Source organism: Lepidochelys kempii, chromosome 10, assembly GCF_965140285.1.
Source record: "Lepidochelys kempii isolate rLepKem1 chromosome 10, rLepKem1.hap1, whole genome shotgun sequence".
Lineage (NCBI taxonomy): Eukaryota > Metazoa > Chordata > Testudines > Cheloniidae > Lepidochelys > Lepidochelys kempii.
In genome coordinates, this window is record NC_136389.1 from 50,212,131 (window position 1) to 50,225,533 (window position 13,403).

The 13,403-nt window shown below is 36.3% G+C and overlaps 1 protein-coding gene across 6 annotated transcripts in view; it reads left to right on the forward strand.

Moving 5' to 3' along the window:
• SCAPER (S-phase cyclin A associated protein in the ER) overlaps nucleotides 1-13,403 on the forward strand; it is a 345,099-nt gene that overhangs the window by 250,794 nt on the left and 80,902 nt on the right. For all 6 annotated transcript variants that reach the window (XM_073303508.2, XM_073303509.2, XM_073303513.2 and 3 more), the window contains one exon: nucleotides 11,143-11,266. In XM_073303508.2, coding sequence (XP_073159609.1) covers nucleotides 11,143-11,266 — 124 coding nt within the window. The remainder of the gene's footprint in view (nucleotides 1-11,142; nucleotides 11,267-13,403) is intronic.

Sequence of the window (13,403 nt, forward strand, 5' to 3'; positions counted from 1 at the left end):
CATGGAAATTGAAAGAAATGGTAACATTCCAAAATGATGCAAAACAAGTACATTAAAAAAAAATAAAAATCATTCCAAAACAAAGAAATTCTAAATTTAACACTGACATTCCTCCCAACAAATACTGTGCGAATGGAACTTTTTGCTGGGATTTTGTGTTGTATTTCTCTGAGGCATTGATACACAGTTCCATTTACAGATTTATCATAAGTGTTCGGTTCTGTATAGACTAATTTCAGTTAAAATTTACATAACCGTTTCAAATGTGCTATTCTGAGATTAATTTTAGTAGGAAAGGTCCTATTAAAATCCAGTAGGATTTTACATTGTGCCCATGCTATTTGTATACTACTATGGAATGCAATACATGTTAATAGTCTATTATTATTAAGATAATCTACTGTACTGCACATGATAAGAAACTGCTTTTGAAGTTAAATATCTCAGCCAGTTCAACATACCAAGAGGGTCTGGCCAACAGGCATCACAAACAATATACCAGGTGGACCTACTCCACAAAATAGGTTATTTACTCTCTACAACATCAGCATTTCAGGTGCAAATATTGTCTTGGGTTTTTAATTGGAAAGTTTTTGGATTAATCGAAAACTTTCAGAAATTCTGTATGTTGACTACATTGTAAATGAAGGAAACAGATGAACTAATGACATAAATTTTACATATTACAAATTATATAACTGAGTCTGAGAAACTTGTCTGGCCAAGTTTCAGCCTAATGCAAATAAGAATGGCAGATTTATAAACCCTTCAAAAATTAGGCTAGAATGGGAACACAAACAGAGCTATAATGTCAAACTTCACCTATTTTTCTAGCTCTGTTAAAAGATCTGTGAGAGATAACTTTACCTTTAAAATAATGAAGGTAACATTAGAATTTAGAGTATGTCTGTTTATTATAGTATATAAAATAAACATGTATTGGCACCATTTCATGTTTGGCCATGATTCATTCACATGGTGTATCTATTCCAAATCAGCTGTCGCCAAGATCAGAATCAATATAGTTCACTAGGTAGATCAGGAAATCCCAGTTTGGAGCTTTTATGTTGTAGAGTTTATGATTAAATGTGTGTGTGGATATTGGCATTCATGAAATTATAGTATTTTTATGAATGGAAAGAGTTGCAATGTTTTTTTGTGTTTGTCTAAATAGGAAGTGATCAGGATTAATCTTTTCAGATCTAATGTATTTATTGCAATTCATTGAAGTAGAAAGACATTTTAATTATTTTCTTAATAGACTATCTTATACAATGCATATTTCTTTATGCAATTCATGATCTTTGTGTTTGCACCTGTATATTTTACATGAGGCGTATGTATTTACTTGTAAACAATCACTTCATCTCTCTTTTTTTCTCTTCTACTTCCAATTTTTAGAGTTCATGTGGTACAAAATAGTAGTTAAAATGTTCAGGATAATGGACTCCATAAGCAGTAAGAATATGTGAATGCATTTAAAAGGTATTGTGCTAAAATGTGACCATTTTATGAGACTACAGAGAAATAGAAAGACATCTAATTGAAAACATAGTTTTATTTGTCATATGTTAACTTGTTCCTGAGTACAAATAATAAATTCAAAATAGTGGGGCAAAAATTGTACATAGGCATCATGGTGGCCCTCTACGCAGGAGTGAATTTCACCATTGGAGACTGTGGACGCAGAGATACATCAGACTGGGCATCTGAAAAATAGCAGTGTACTGAAGGTTAAGAAGTAAAATTTAGTAGAACTTTTACTGCTATAAAGGCAGCAGTATTTCTACCAGATTATGCCCTTTTTCACAAGTATGGATCTCACTTTGCTAGTCAGGCTGTAAGAGGAATTTTCAGATTTGCAATTCAGAAACACATGGTATTCAACTAAAATCTATCACCCTTTCTTGAGCTTGATTTAAGTGTTTTTGTTAATGTCCAGCTATTGCGAAATAAGGACAGGAGACACTGGATATGGTTTAATCAGGCCACAGCTGTGTTATTAGATGTCTGGGACTACCCGACAGATAAAAGTGTACAGTGCAGGTAACTCCATGATCATTTCAACATCTACCTGAGGGCTTCCGCCAGCCTCCCCTTTTTTCCATCCTGGTCCAGCAACTCATTGCTGGGACCTTACCACCCACCCCCCTCGAACAAGGGTTAAGGTGGGCTATACGGAAGTGGGGTTGGCTCCCTGCCGTACCAGTCATAGTACCCGAAACACTCTCCCCTCCCCCGTTTCACTCTTTAAAACAAAAACCTCTTTTTTAAGTCTTTAACAAGCCATTTTTCTGCTCACTGTATCCCTTCCCTATGGAGTACCTGCACTGAATAGCTGCCCCACACTTACATAATGAGTTGCAACATCGTAGACTATCTCCCTTCCCTACTCACCATAACAAAGCCTCTGCAAACCTGCTGTGGGGATGGCAAAAAAAGCCCCACTCCAATTAGCCACTCTGGTGGTGAGGGAAAACTTCCCTTCCAGCCCCCTTGGGAAGGAGTGACTATCATAATGCCCACAGCAGATGCTAACCAAACCTGGTATTTTCCTTCCTCCAAGGAGAGGGAGGACAGGTAGGTGCTGCTCCGCCTGGTCCAGGGAAAAGAGGCTTCTCCCACTGGGCTTGCCCCTTATCCATTCCCCAGCCCTTCCAGTCTCTGGGGATGAATCAGCATCGCAATGCTTACCCAGTCCCCCTTTACAGCAGATTCCGAGTCTCTTTCTCACCCCCTGCCCATAAAGCACTACTATACCCCTTTCCTGGCAAGCTGGACAATGCTCCTCCCCCCCCCCCCCCACTTAAAAGTGCAGTGCAGTCATTTGAGATGTTAATTGCCCAATTTATTTCTTAGTTTATTCTTAGAGATGCTTCTCTTCTTTTGATGTGGTGGAGTGGTGAACTAGGAGTTATTGGTACAATTTCCCTTTACGTATTATGAACAACATTGCATCAAGATTTATCTTTTATACAAGAAAATAGAACATCATCATGTATTCCTTTATAGACCCAAATACACCATGGAGTGTCACAAATCCACATCATATTCCTGAGTGTTGTGCTTTGCGTTTGGGGTGACAGCTGTGAAAAAACTCAGAGCGAGACATTGGCTGTTACACACGTGTGCAGAAATTGGATTGTATACATTATTCTTACAAAAAAAAGCCCTGATAGCTATGCATTTAAATTTATGCATGACATTTTTCTTCCAGATTTAACTTTTTCAGACAATATAAATATCTTGTGTGTATGTTTTGTTGTTGAGGATGTTAACTAACACCACCATTTTTCAAACCATACCCCCTTTTGAGGGCTGTGCTAACAGAAATCCATAGCTATCAGGGCTTTTTTTAGTGAATGGCAAAACCTCACTTTGGCATGGAATCTGCTTTTTATTTTAACCCGTTAAAAGTGTTATACAAATCAACTTTAAAGGTTTCACAGAGGGGGTCTAATACTATCAATTGGTGCAAACCTTCCCCTCCAGGTGACTTTGTTAAAGTTCAGATAACAGGAAAATGAATGTGCTATGTAAGTAAACTGTAACTGGATTGTTGAGAGCAAGCTCCAATTCCATAGGACGTGACTTTCTATGAACAACTGAAGCATGCTGAGACTTGGCTCTTTCAGAGCAACCATTTTTTGCTCTCTGTACAGAGAATCTGTGTGATCTGATGCCTGTTCACCTGCTGTCACAAAAACTCCTTCATACAAACAAATTCTTAAATAAGAGGGTTTTTTCAAGATGAGAAGTTTTCCAACTGACTATCTTTAAAAAGCAAAGCACAGTCATTGGTTGTAGCTGATTCTTTAAATGAAAAATAAAATGTAAATCAATTTTCTTCTTGCCTTAAGTTTTGAAAGAAGTTTGCAATTTACTTTTCTTAGGTTATTTTGTGTTTTGATATAATTTACATCTCTGCTGCGTTTTTAAAGTTCGAGTACAATGAAATGGCATTGTCCTATGTTTAATGCTAACACAATCAAGAAGTAAAAACGTGGAAATAAATTAAACTAAACATTGTCATGTATTAATTATCTGCGTGACTTCCCCCACCAAAATAGGTCTTGCTAAAGGATACCACTCCATTTAACTAAAATAGACAGTTTGTGTGGCATTGTATGATTTAACCATTTATGCTCATCTTAAATTAGGAATCTGTCTGCTATTTTGTGATGAGGTTAAGCTATTTAGAAGTAGGTGAGGAGATTACACAGGCTATTATCCACATCTCTCTTTCCCCAAAATCCTGGCAGCATGGTGCAGATCAGAACTTTAATCCCATGTCTACAAGATAAAGCTTTATTATAAAAAGATTTAACAATATGCCTGTTGTTTTGTACTGCTCAGATTGTTAGTTAGACCAGCAGGACAGCAAATGCTGCAAGAAAGATGTGGCATTTGTAAAAGACAGATGATCCATTTAGTGTGGGGGGGTCACTTTTTTAAGAACAAAACACTCAAAGGGGAGGAGAAAGATTTGGATTATAATAGGTTTTATTATTGGTGTTAAGGTATTAAGAATTAGTGTCCAGGTGTATTATTTTTAGAGAAGCATTTTATAATTTTCATAACTGATTGACACTGTTGTTCAGCTTTCTGATTACAGAACAAGCCATAATTTAGCATACTTGAGTAAAAATTCCCAGTTTTCTAATATTTTATCTGTGTGCCTTCAATGAAAATCAAATTGGAATTGCACAGCAAAAGCCCTGCATGAGTAACAGAACCCAGGCAGGGAACAGGATTACTTCCTCTGCCATGGTCTTGCTTACTGACCTGCGGGCAAATCACTTAACCTTTCTGTGCTTCAGTTTGGCTACCCATTTTCCAAACAGATAAAGTAATATTTACATATGACAGAATTGTGTTGCAAGGCTTAAATAGTTAGTTCTCTGAGTGAGTTGCACAATATAAATGCAAATTATTCAGAGGCTGATATCAGATAGATGGGGGGACATTTGTTACTGTTAAAAACTTGATTTGAGGGGGAAAATGTTTTTCTTTCCTTGCGTCTTGCCATACTCCTTCTTTCATCATCCAGTCATAGTAAGTATCATGGGAAGCCAGCCGGAGCCGGAGCTGTAGTGTGTAGAGAATAGTCTGTGTAATATTGTAGATAGAAGGATATACTTGTTAGCATTTGCAGTGTAAAATAAAATATTTTTGGCGATCGGATTAACCACTACCTTAGACTGAAAATACTTCCATAGTTTGCTCTCCCATTTTACAGTTTTTGATCTACTTTATAAATATTTCCGAGTGTGAAATGCTCTATTTATTCAATTTTTAAGTATTATTCACAATGCTTGTTACCTGAGGTCCAAAACAAGCTTTTTCTGCAAGGTTACTCTCTCTGGGGAAACATTCATTCCAGACTGGCAGTTGGTGTGAGGGCATCAGGGTTCTCTGAAGAGAATGACCTCCTTGCAGATCAACATCCAAAACTTGCAGCATCTGTCGGTTTTCATGACCGTTTCTGTCTCTGTCTGTAACAGAGCTGGGCTTCACATTTGACAGTACTCAAGCACAAATCAACATTGCCCTGCTGCACTAGTATATGAACAAACTGTGTAGATGGAAGGAGCTTTTTTGGATTGTTTAGAATGGATTTTAGTGTGGGAACAGTTTCTTTCAGTTAATAAGTCAGGGCCTCTGAACTTTATACAAAAGTCTGCCAGATTCTACCATAAATGTAAATATTGGGAGTAAATTGTGCATTTGATTTGTCATATGTCATATAATAACTTATTTATAAGAATGGATTCCAAACTTAAACATTTGCTGGTGAAAAATAAAGGAGGGTTAGTTCTGTTGGCTTCCACTATTTCTATTTATTAGTTGTAGTAAGTCTTTAGAGTGAGAGCCCATTTGTGTGTCAGAGAATTTAAGATCGCGTTGATGATCTACAGAATAAACAGGTAACTGTGAATTAGGATGTGTAATTCCTTTGAGGATTTCTGATGACATTATAAACCATGTGAGTGAAGCTCAAGTGTTTGTTTATGTCTTTAAGTCTTCAAAATCTAGAGATGTCATTATAGCCTCATAATTCAACATTTGCCTGGTTAATTTTTAATTTTATATTTCATCCTGTATCCATACCTTCTCTCTTCCTTTAGTGTTCCACTGCTTGCCATTCTGTCTCTCTCTCTCCATTCTTTAACTGCTAACCCATCTGTCACCTCCATTCTGCTCTTTTTTGTCAGATACCAAAGCTAACTGCTTTCTTTTCCTGTCAAAACAGTGAGAAGGCCTCTCGAGGAGCTCTCCAGGTTCTGTTCAAACAGCAGTGGTTGGTAAAACTTTGCAGTTCACCCTTGTGGTAGCACAACCATGAATTTGATTGTTTAAGTCTTGTAATAACTCACCCAATAATTGAGGGGGGGTTTTAATGAGTATGGGGTTGTAGTGTATTTAACCTCACACTGTGTATATTTAATTCCAGTCTTTCAAAGTTGGAGTTACTATCCAAAAGTCTTATTTTAGAGGTATGCTAGTTCTATATGTTTGTGATACCTTGATTTTATGGAAGCAAAGGTTATGACTTTTCACCCACATACCTTAGTGCACAAACATGAAATAGTTTTGTGTTGTGGGATACAATTTTAGATAGAGGCCATGATTATTCAGACATTTACATTTGGGTAAATTAGGAGTAAACTCCACTGAAGACATATGCATAATTTAGAGGAGAATCAGGAACATAGATTCTAAACTCTTCTGTTCTCTTCTGTACATGAAGACATATATTAAAGATTAACATTGTTCACATTTATTTATGTTCACGTAAGATAAATAATATAATGTATATACATATATTTTGGTCAAGCTTCAGGATAGAACTCTTCTCTGAGCCAAAATTTGTGTATCATAATGAGTGTATTTATAATTGGATTTACTCTAGTTTAGAGTAAAGCTTTCCATCAGAGGGTAGACTTATGTGGTTTGAGTATATGTGCTGTCTAACTTAGCTTTAAAGCTGATTTGTCGGTGTGCATACAAAGTTTAGAACAACATCAGTAGTCAATAAACAACTGCTTTATGTTTGAGGAAAATACTCTGTTACCCTAATATAATTTTGATAGCTTTATTGATACATACTTTTTTTTAAATATGAGTAATAAAATCTGCCAATACAAAAACATCAAAAAATAAATTTAATTTTGCAAATTGGTAAATTTAAGTTATAGTTAGATGAACTTCTTGCTTGACACCAGAGCATTCTGTGCTTGTCTCAGAGGCCTTGTGCAGAAATGGTGACAGTTGACAGCTGTTGTTCTACTAATAAGATTAAAGTAAAGAAATTAGTTGTGCTGACTTTAATCTGCCATTTAACACTGCAAACCACCTGGGGCCTGCTTCAGTGCTGACACTTCCAATTTTGAATAAAAAAATTCTATAACTGAACCTTAGTGAAGAACATGTCTAAATACATTCTAATCATAGCAGCCTATAGTTAACAAGCTTATGTTATCAATTAAAAAAGCCCTCCTTATTGTGAAAAATTAATTTGACATGCATTGGCTTATTCCACACTTTCAAAGGCATTATTTGAATCTCGAACTTCAAATACTTTTCGGATGTAAGATTCATTTGGGAAATACAAAACCAGGGTGTATTACTTCAGATTAATTTATTCTTCATCTAAGACGGAGGATTCTTCATTTTAGATCTATCTAGAATGACGGTTCTTTTTTGGAATTATGAAATATGCCATCTACTCTGAACTGGTATTTCAGTAAGAGAACTACATAATTCGAAACATTTTGAAATAATTTATCAGGATGTAAAATTAATCTATTAACTTCAAATTTCAAGGGTTAGGAAAATGTATTTTCATATTTAAATTAATCAATCTTTCCTTTAGAGCAGTAGGTGAAAGAGCTTTCCAAAAGTTGAGAACTAAAACTTGTCCTTTATATAGTGAAAATAAGCATTGCCAGATGTCCTTTATGTTTCTAATTGTAATAGCTTCATTAATATATGTTGACTTATCTTTGCTGAAAGAAAAATTAAGTCCTCTAGAGCAGTATTTCTCAACCTTTATGATACCAGGGACCGGCTTGTTGCCTTCCTAAACTGTGTCAAGGAAATCTCAGGGACCAGTGCCAACCCATTGACTGGTCATTGAGAAACACTGTTCCAGAGCACAATTTTTCAGTACTACTGTAGGAATATGTTTTCATCCTTCATTTTGTTAAATGAAGGATATAAACCTCTTTTAAAAGCCAGGTTAGGAAAAGAGAGCTTGATTGCATATATATTTTTAACTTTAAGCATCATAGATAAGAGGCATACTAGTTGAATTTTCCTCAGGAATTGTCAGTGTAGATTGAAAAACAAGTGAATGACATTGCAGCTCAGAAAGCACTAATTTGATATTGTATTTTATACTATTTGAACCACATTTCCGGATGAGTGCATTCCAGTCAGAGTGAATATATTAATTTATAACTAGACAATATAAACAATACACAAAATATTTTTATTAATATGGTTATATTCAGAATATTAACAAACAGGCATTATGATTATATGGATTTCCATGTCTAAATGAAGGGAATTATAATATCAACTATCATATAAATAAATTCTCCCAGAAATGTTCTTGATCCATTTTTAAATGTTGCAGCATGTTCTTTGTTCCAATCACAGTCTCAATACATAAGTTTTTACATTCCTCCATCCTTAGTGCCCCATTTGCTGTCACTTTCTTATCAGCCAAGGAAGACTAGATGACATTCCCTTTAGAGTCCAATAATGTTCGTTTTCATTTGGAGGAGAAGCAATCGAACAACACAGAGGAACAATTTACTATAAATTCACTGTCTTCTGAGCATTCTCAGCCCTTACTGGTTTGGGAAATGTGAGAAAGAATTTGAAATTGATATATATGATGCGTCTAAATTGTCAGCCTTTGGAGATGATCAGCTAGATGATCAGCTGCGACAGTGATGAGCACAATATAAATAAATACCTAGGCAAGCTTCCTAAATGTTTGTAGTAAATAAATCTTATTCAGTAGGGGACTGCACAAAAACATAGGTGCCACAAGTACTCCTTTTCTTTTTGCGAATACAGACTAACACGGCTGTTACTCCAAAAACATATTGTTAAGACTCTGCTACAAAATGATGACCTTTGGCTTTCTCTCCATTAAATATTTTCCCACTCCATGCTCACCAGTTGCAAGAAAAAATAAAACTATAAAACAAAGATAAATTTATTTAATTAATTTACAGTTAGTAAAGTCAGATGGTGACTTTGACAGCTTCTCTATAAAAACTTGTCAGTTGGCACTGCCAAGCTATTCTAGAATGTGAATTTTACCAATGATCTCAAGTCTGGCTTGTCCATTGAGCCTGGTTAGCCTGCGTCACATTAGTGATTCCCATGTATTTAAAAATAGAAATAAAAACAATCTCTCTCTTTGTTTTCCTTTTGGAAAGCAACCAGAATTGTTTATTGACTTTATTTATTTATTTATTATATTTTATTGTAGAGTTGTGTTGTATGTGTGTTTTGTGTCTGTGTGCTTGTCTGTACGCAAATAAATTTTTGAGGAAATGCTAAATCAAAGAAAATATTGTTAAAACATTTATTCTGAAAGTGATAAAATCTTTTAGTCTGGCTTATCTCATGTGGCAATGAGTTCCATAGCCTTGACCAGTTCCTGTGAAAGTTCTGACTCCACATAAAGCATTCACTTTGCATAGGAATAAATAACTCCACAAGGTGCAACGTAGGGAAGAACCAGGCTTACTGTATATATTTTGAACTGTTATGGCCCATTTTGTTTATGACTTTCTTTTTGCTTTTCCAGTTTTTCGGAATTGGCGCTCTCCCTTTTGCTATTGCAAACATACCATCTATTTCCCCTCAGATATGTACATATAGCTCCCATCATTGCCAATGTAGTTATGCACCCAAGTTTACAGTCCCCATGATGGGGATGCCAATGATTCACAGTTCCTGAAGAAGAGCTCTGTCTAAGTTCGAAAACTTGTCTCTCTCATCAGCAGAGATTGGTCCAGTAAAAGATATTACCTCACCTACCTTGTCTCTCTAAGGGCTTTAGAGCTTTGCAGCTTTCTCGCTCAGGGGTGTGAAAAAACACCCCCCTGGGTTGTCTCTCTAAGGGCTTTAGAGCTTTGCAGCTTTCTCGCTCAGGGGTGTGAAAAAACACCCCCCTGAGCACAGCAAGTTTCAACGCTGTAAAGCGCCAGTGTAGACAGTGCACCAGCGCTGGGAGCTATGCCCCTCGTGGAGGTGGGGTTTTTAGAGCGGTGGGCAAGCTCTCTCCCAGCACTCTGCCACAACTACACAAGCCACATTAAAGCTCTGTCGCAGCAGCGCTTTAACGTTGCCAGTGTAGACTAGACCTAAGTCCCAAAATCAACGGGAGATTCACCTGAGGCAAAAGACTGACATTTCACCTGTTAATTGTTCTTTTGTTCAGCACAATTCACCTTCGTTTGCTGGGCCTGCAAGCCAGACCCTCTCTAAAGCTGATCCCAGTACAGTGTTATAAATTAACCAGCAGGAAATGCTAACATATCCTTCTGCTTGAATATTCTGCTACCAAACTGACCAGTGATCTTGTATACCTAGGTTACTTGCATGAGATAATGAATTCTGCCAGAAGAAACATTAGTTTTTCAAATTGTGCAAAAATAAGTTTTACCTGATACTGTACAGATGTTCCTTTTTTTTCTTTTTCATTTACTATATTTCTAATATACCAATGATGTGTGTAAGAATGTGGAGGTGTGTATATGCGCACAGACATTTAATACCACATGTAACATAGGAGAGTTTGCTCCTTTAAACATTACAGCTTCCAAGGCAGGCAGTTAGTTTTAAACCCAAGTTCTGGTTCTAAAGCAGATGCAGTGGTAACACTATGGAATTTGGAATGTATATAGGTTCACTCAGAACTTCTGTGTCATGTAAATATTTATTTAACCTACCTAATGCTAATTTGTATTTTGTGTGGAACATGAGTATGAAAAATTAATTAAACTTACCGTCACTTTAGGTTGCCTGATGATACTCCTCACAGCCTAATATTTGATTTTATAGATTAGTATATTTAAGAAGAAAAGTATGTTGATATTTCATTTTTTATTTTAGGTCACTCTGCAGTGCCGTGAATGTTTACAACCTGACCTGCAGTAATTGCACAGAAAACTGCACCTATGTTCTGTTTAGTAATAAGATCACTTTTTTAATGGATCTGTTGATGCATCAGTTAACGGTATGTAACATTTTTACCTTGAATTAGAAATGAAGTGTGTTTGCTTAGTGCTGGTATACTGAAATATTTGGTATATTAAAATACCAGAAAAATACAGGATTCAAAGTCAGATGTATGTCTACAATGGTATTGACATTGAAAATATTTTGTATGTACTAGGAAAGTTAAAACAAGAGTACCTAGCAAATTTTCATTGGTGCCCCATCACATCTACCACTGCACTCAGAATGTATACCAATACAAATCAAGGTGATGGACTACTGCTTTTTCATGTGTATTTGGTTAATGTGTATGTACTGTAATTGTGTATAAATTGAAAATTTCTGTTAACAAATTCTGTGAACACCCACAAAATATATTTAAGAACTAAACAAAAAACACTTCAGATAGTCAGCCGATGTTTTGTCTTTAACTCTTCCAGCTTCAATTCCACTAATGATCACATTCAGTGAATAGAAAAGGAGTACTTGTGGCACCTTAGAGACTAACCAATTTATTTGAGCATAAGCTTTCGTGAGCTACAGCTCACTTCATCGGATGCATACTGTGGAAACTGCAGAAGACATTATATACACAGAGACCATGAAACAATACCTCCTCCCACCCCACTCTCCTGCTGGTAATAGCTTATCTAAAGTGATCACTCTCCTTACAATGTGTATGATAATCAAGGTGGGCCATTTCCAGCACAAATCCAGGTTTTCTCACCCTCCGCCCCCCCCACAAACTCACTCTCCTGCTGGTAATAGCCCATCCAAAGTGACCACTCTCTTTACAATGTGTATGATAATCAAGTTGGGCCATTTCCAGCACAAATCCAGGTTTTCTCACCCCCCCCCCCAAACACACACACACAAACGCACTCTCCTGCTGGTAATAGCTTATCCAAAGTGACCACTCTCCTTACAATGTGTATGAAAATCAAGGTGGGCCATTTCCAGCACAAATCCAGGTTTTCTCACACACCCCCCAAAACACACACACACAAACTCACTCTCCTGTGTGTGTGTGTTTGGGGGGGGTGAGAAAACCTGGATTTGTGCTGGAAATGGCCCACCTTGATTATCATACACATTGTAAGGAGAGTGATCACTTTAGATAAGCTATTACCAGCAGGAGAGTGGGGTGGGAGGAGGTATTGTTTCATGGTCTCTGTGTATATAATGTCTTCTGCAGTTTCCACAGTATGCATCCAATGAAGTGAGCTGTAGCTCACGAAAGCTTATGCTCAAATAAATTGGTTAGTCTCTAAGGTGCCACAAGTACTCCTTTTCTTTTTGCGAATACAGACTAACACGGCTGTTACTCTGAAACCATTCAGTGAATAGTTATCTGAGCTTTATTTCTGCACAAGTTCAATTCAGGTATCTTTTAATATCTAACATATAAGTCTGCTCAATGTGTAGCCTTAATTTGGTTTGCAAACTAGTTAAACAGCAGGCCTATTTAACTGAGAAACTTTTAATTTTGCAATGTTTCATTTAATTTCAGATATCATTAAATATTTTATTTGAAAACTCATTTTTAATTCATAATGACCTGCTCATCATGAGATATTTCATCTAGAATTTCTACTTATAAATTGTGTGTATGTATTTTCATGAGCCAAGCAGTTTGTTAATTGAAAAATTATGTACATGCCTTAAATAATTTACATGACACTGTTAGAGTCAACAAGCCATCGGGACTGTTAATGAACACTTAAAAAGCGACACTCAAAAGATCCTTGACAAACAAAGAAAACCTGAAGGCAGCCTTTAAATTCTACTCTGTGTAGTTGCCAGCTCATGGTTTTTCACCAAATCTTTCCAAAAGGATTCCAGATATTAGATTTTAATTATATTTAGTGAAAGTTGCATGTATAATGTTAGGACAGCCACAACATTGTTTTCTTTCTGCTGAATGAGCCAAAACACGGACTCCAGGGTTAATTACACAAGACATTAAATACTTCAGCACTTTACAAGCGACAAGATCCATTCTGATGCCGAAAACCTTCCCCTTCCTCATTTTAGTACTATGCCAAGACTACTATGCAAAAACTAACTTCCTCTTTTGTTGTAGAAATATACAAGGTATTTGTTATATACAGACGAATGAAATTGCCAGTCACACCTGGCCATGTTCACTAAGAAAA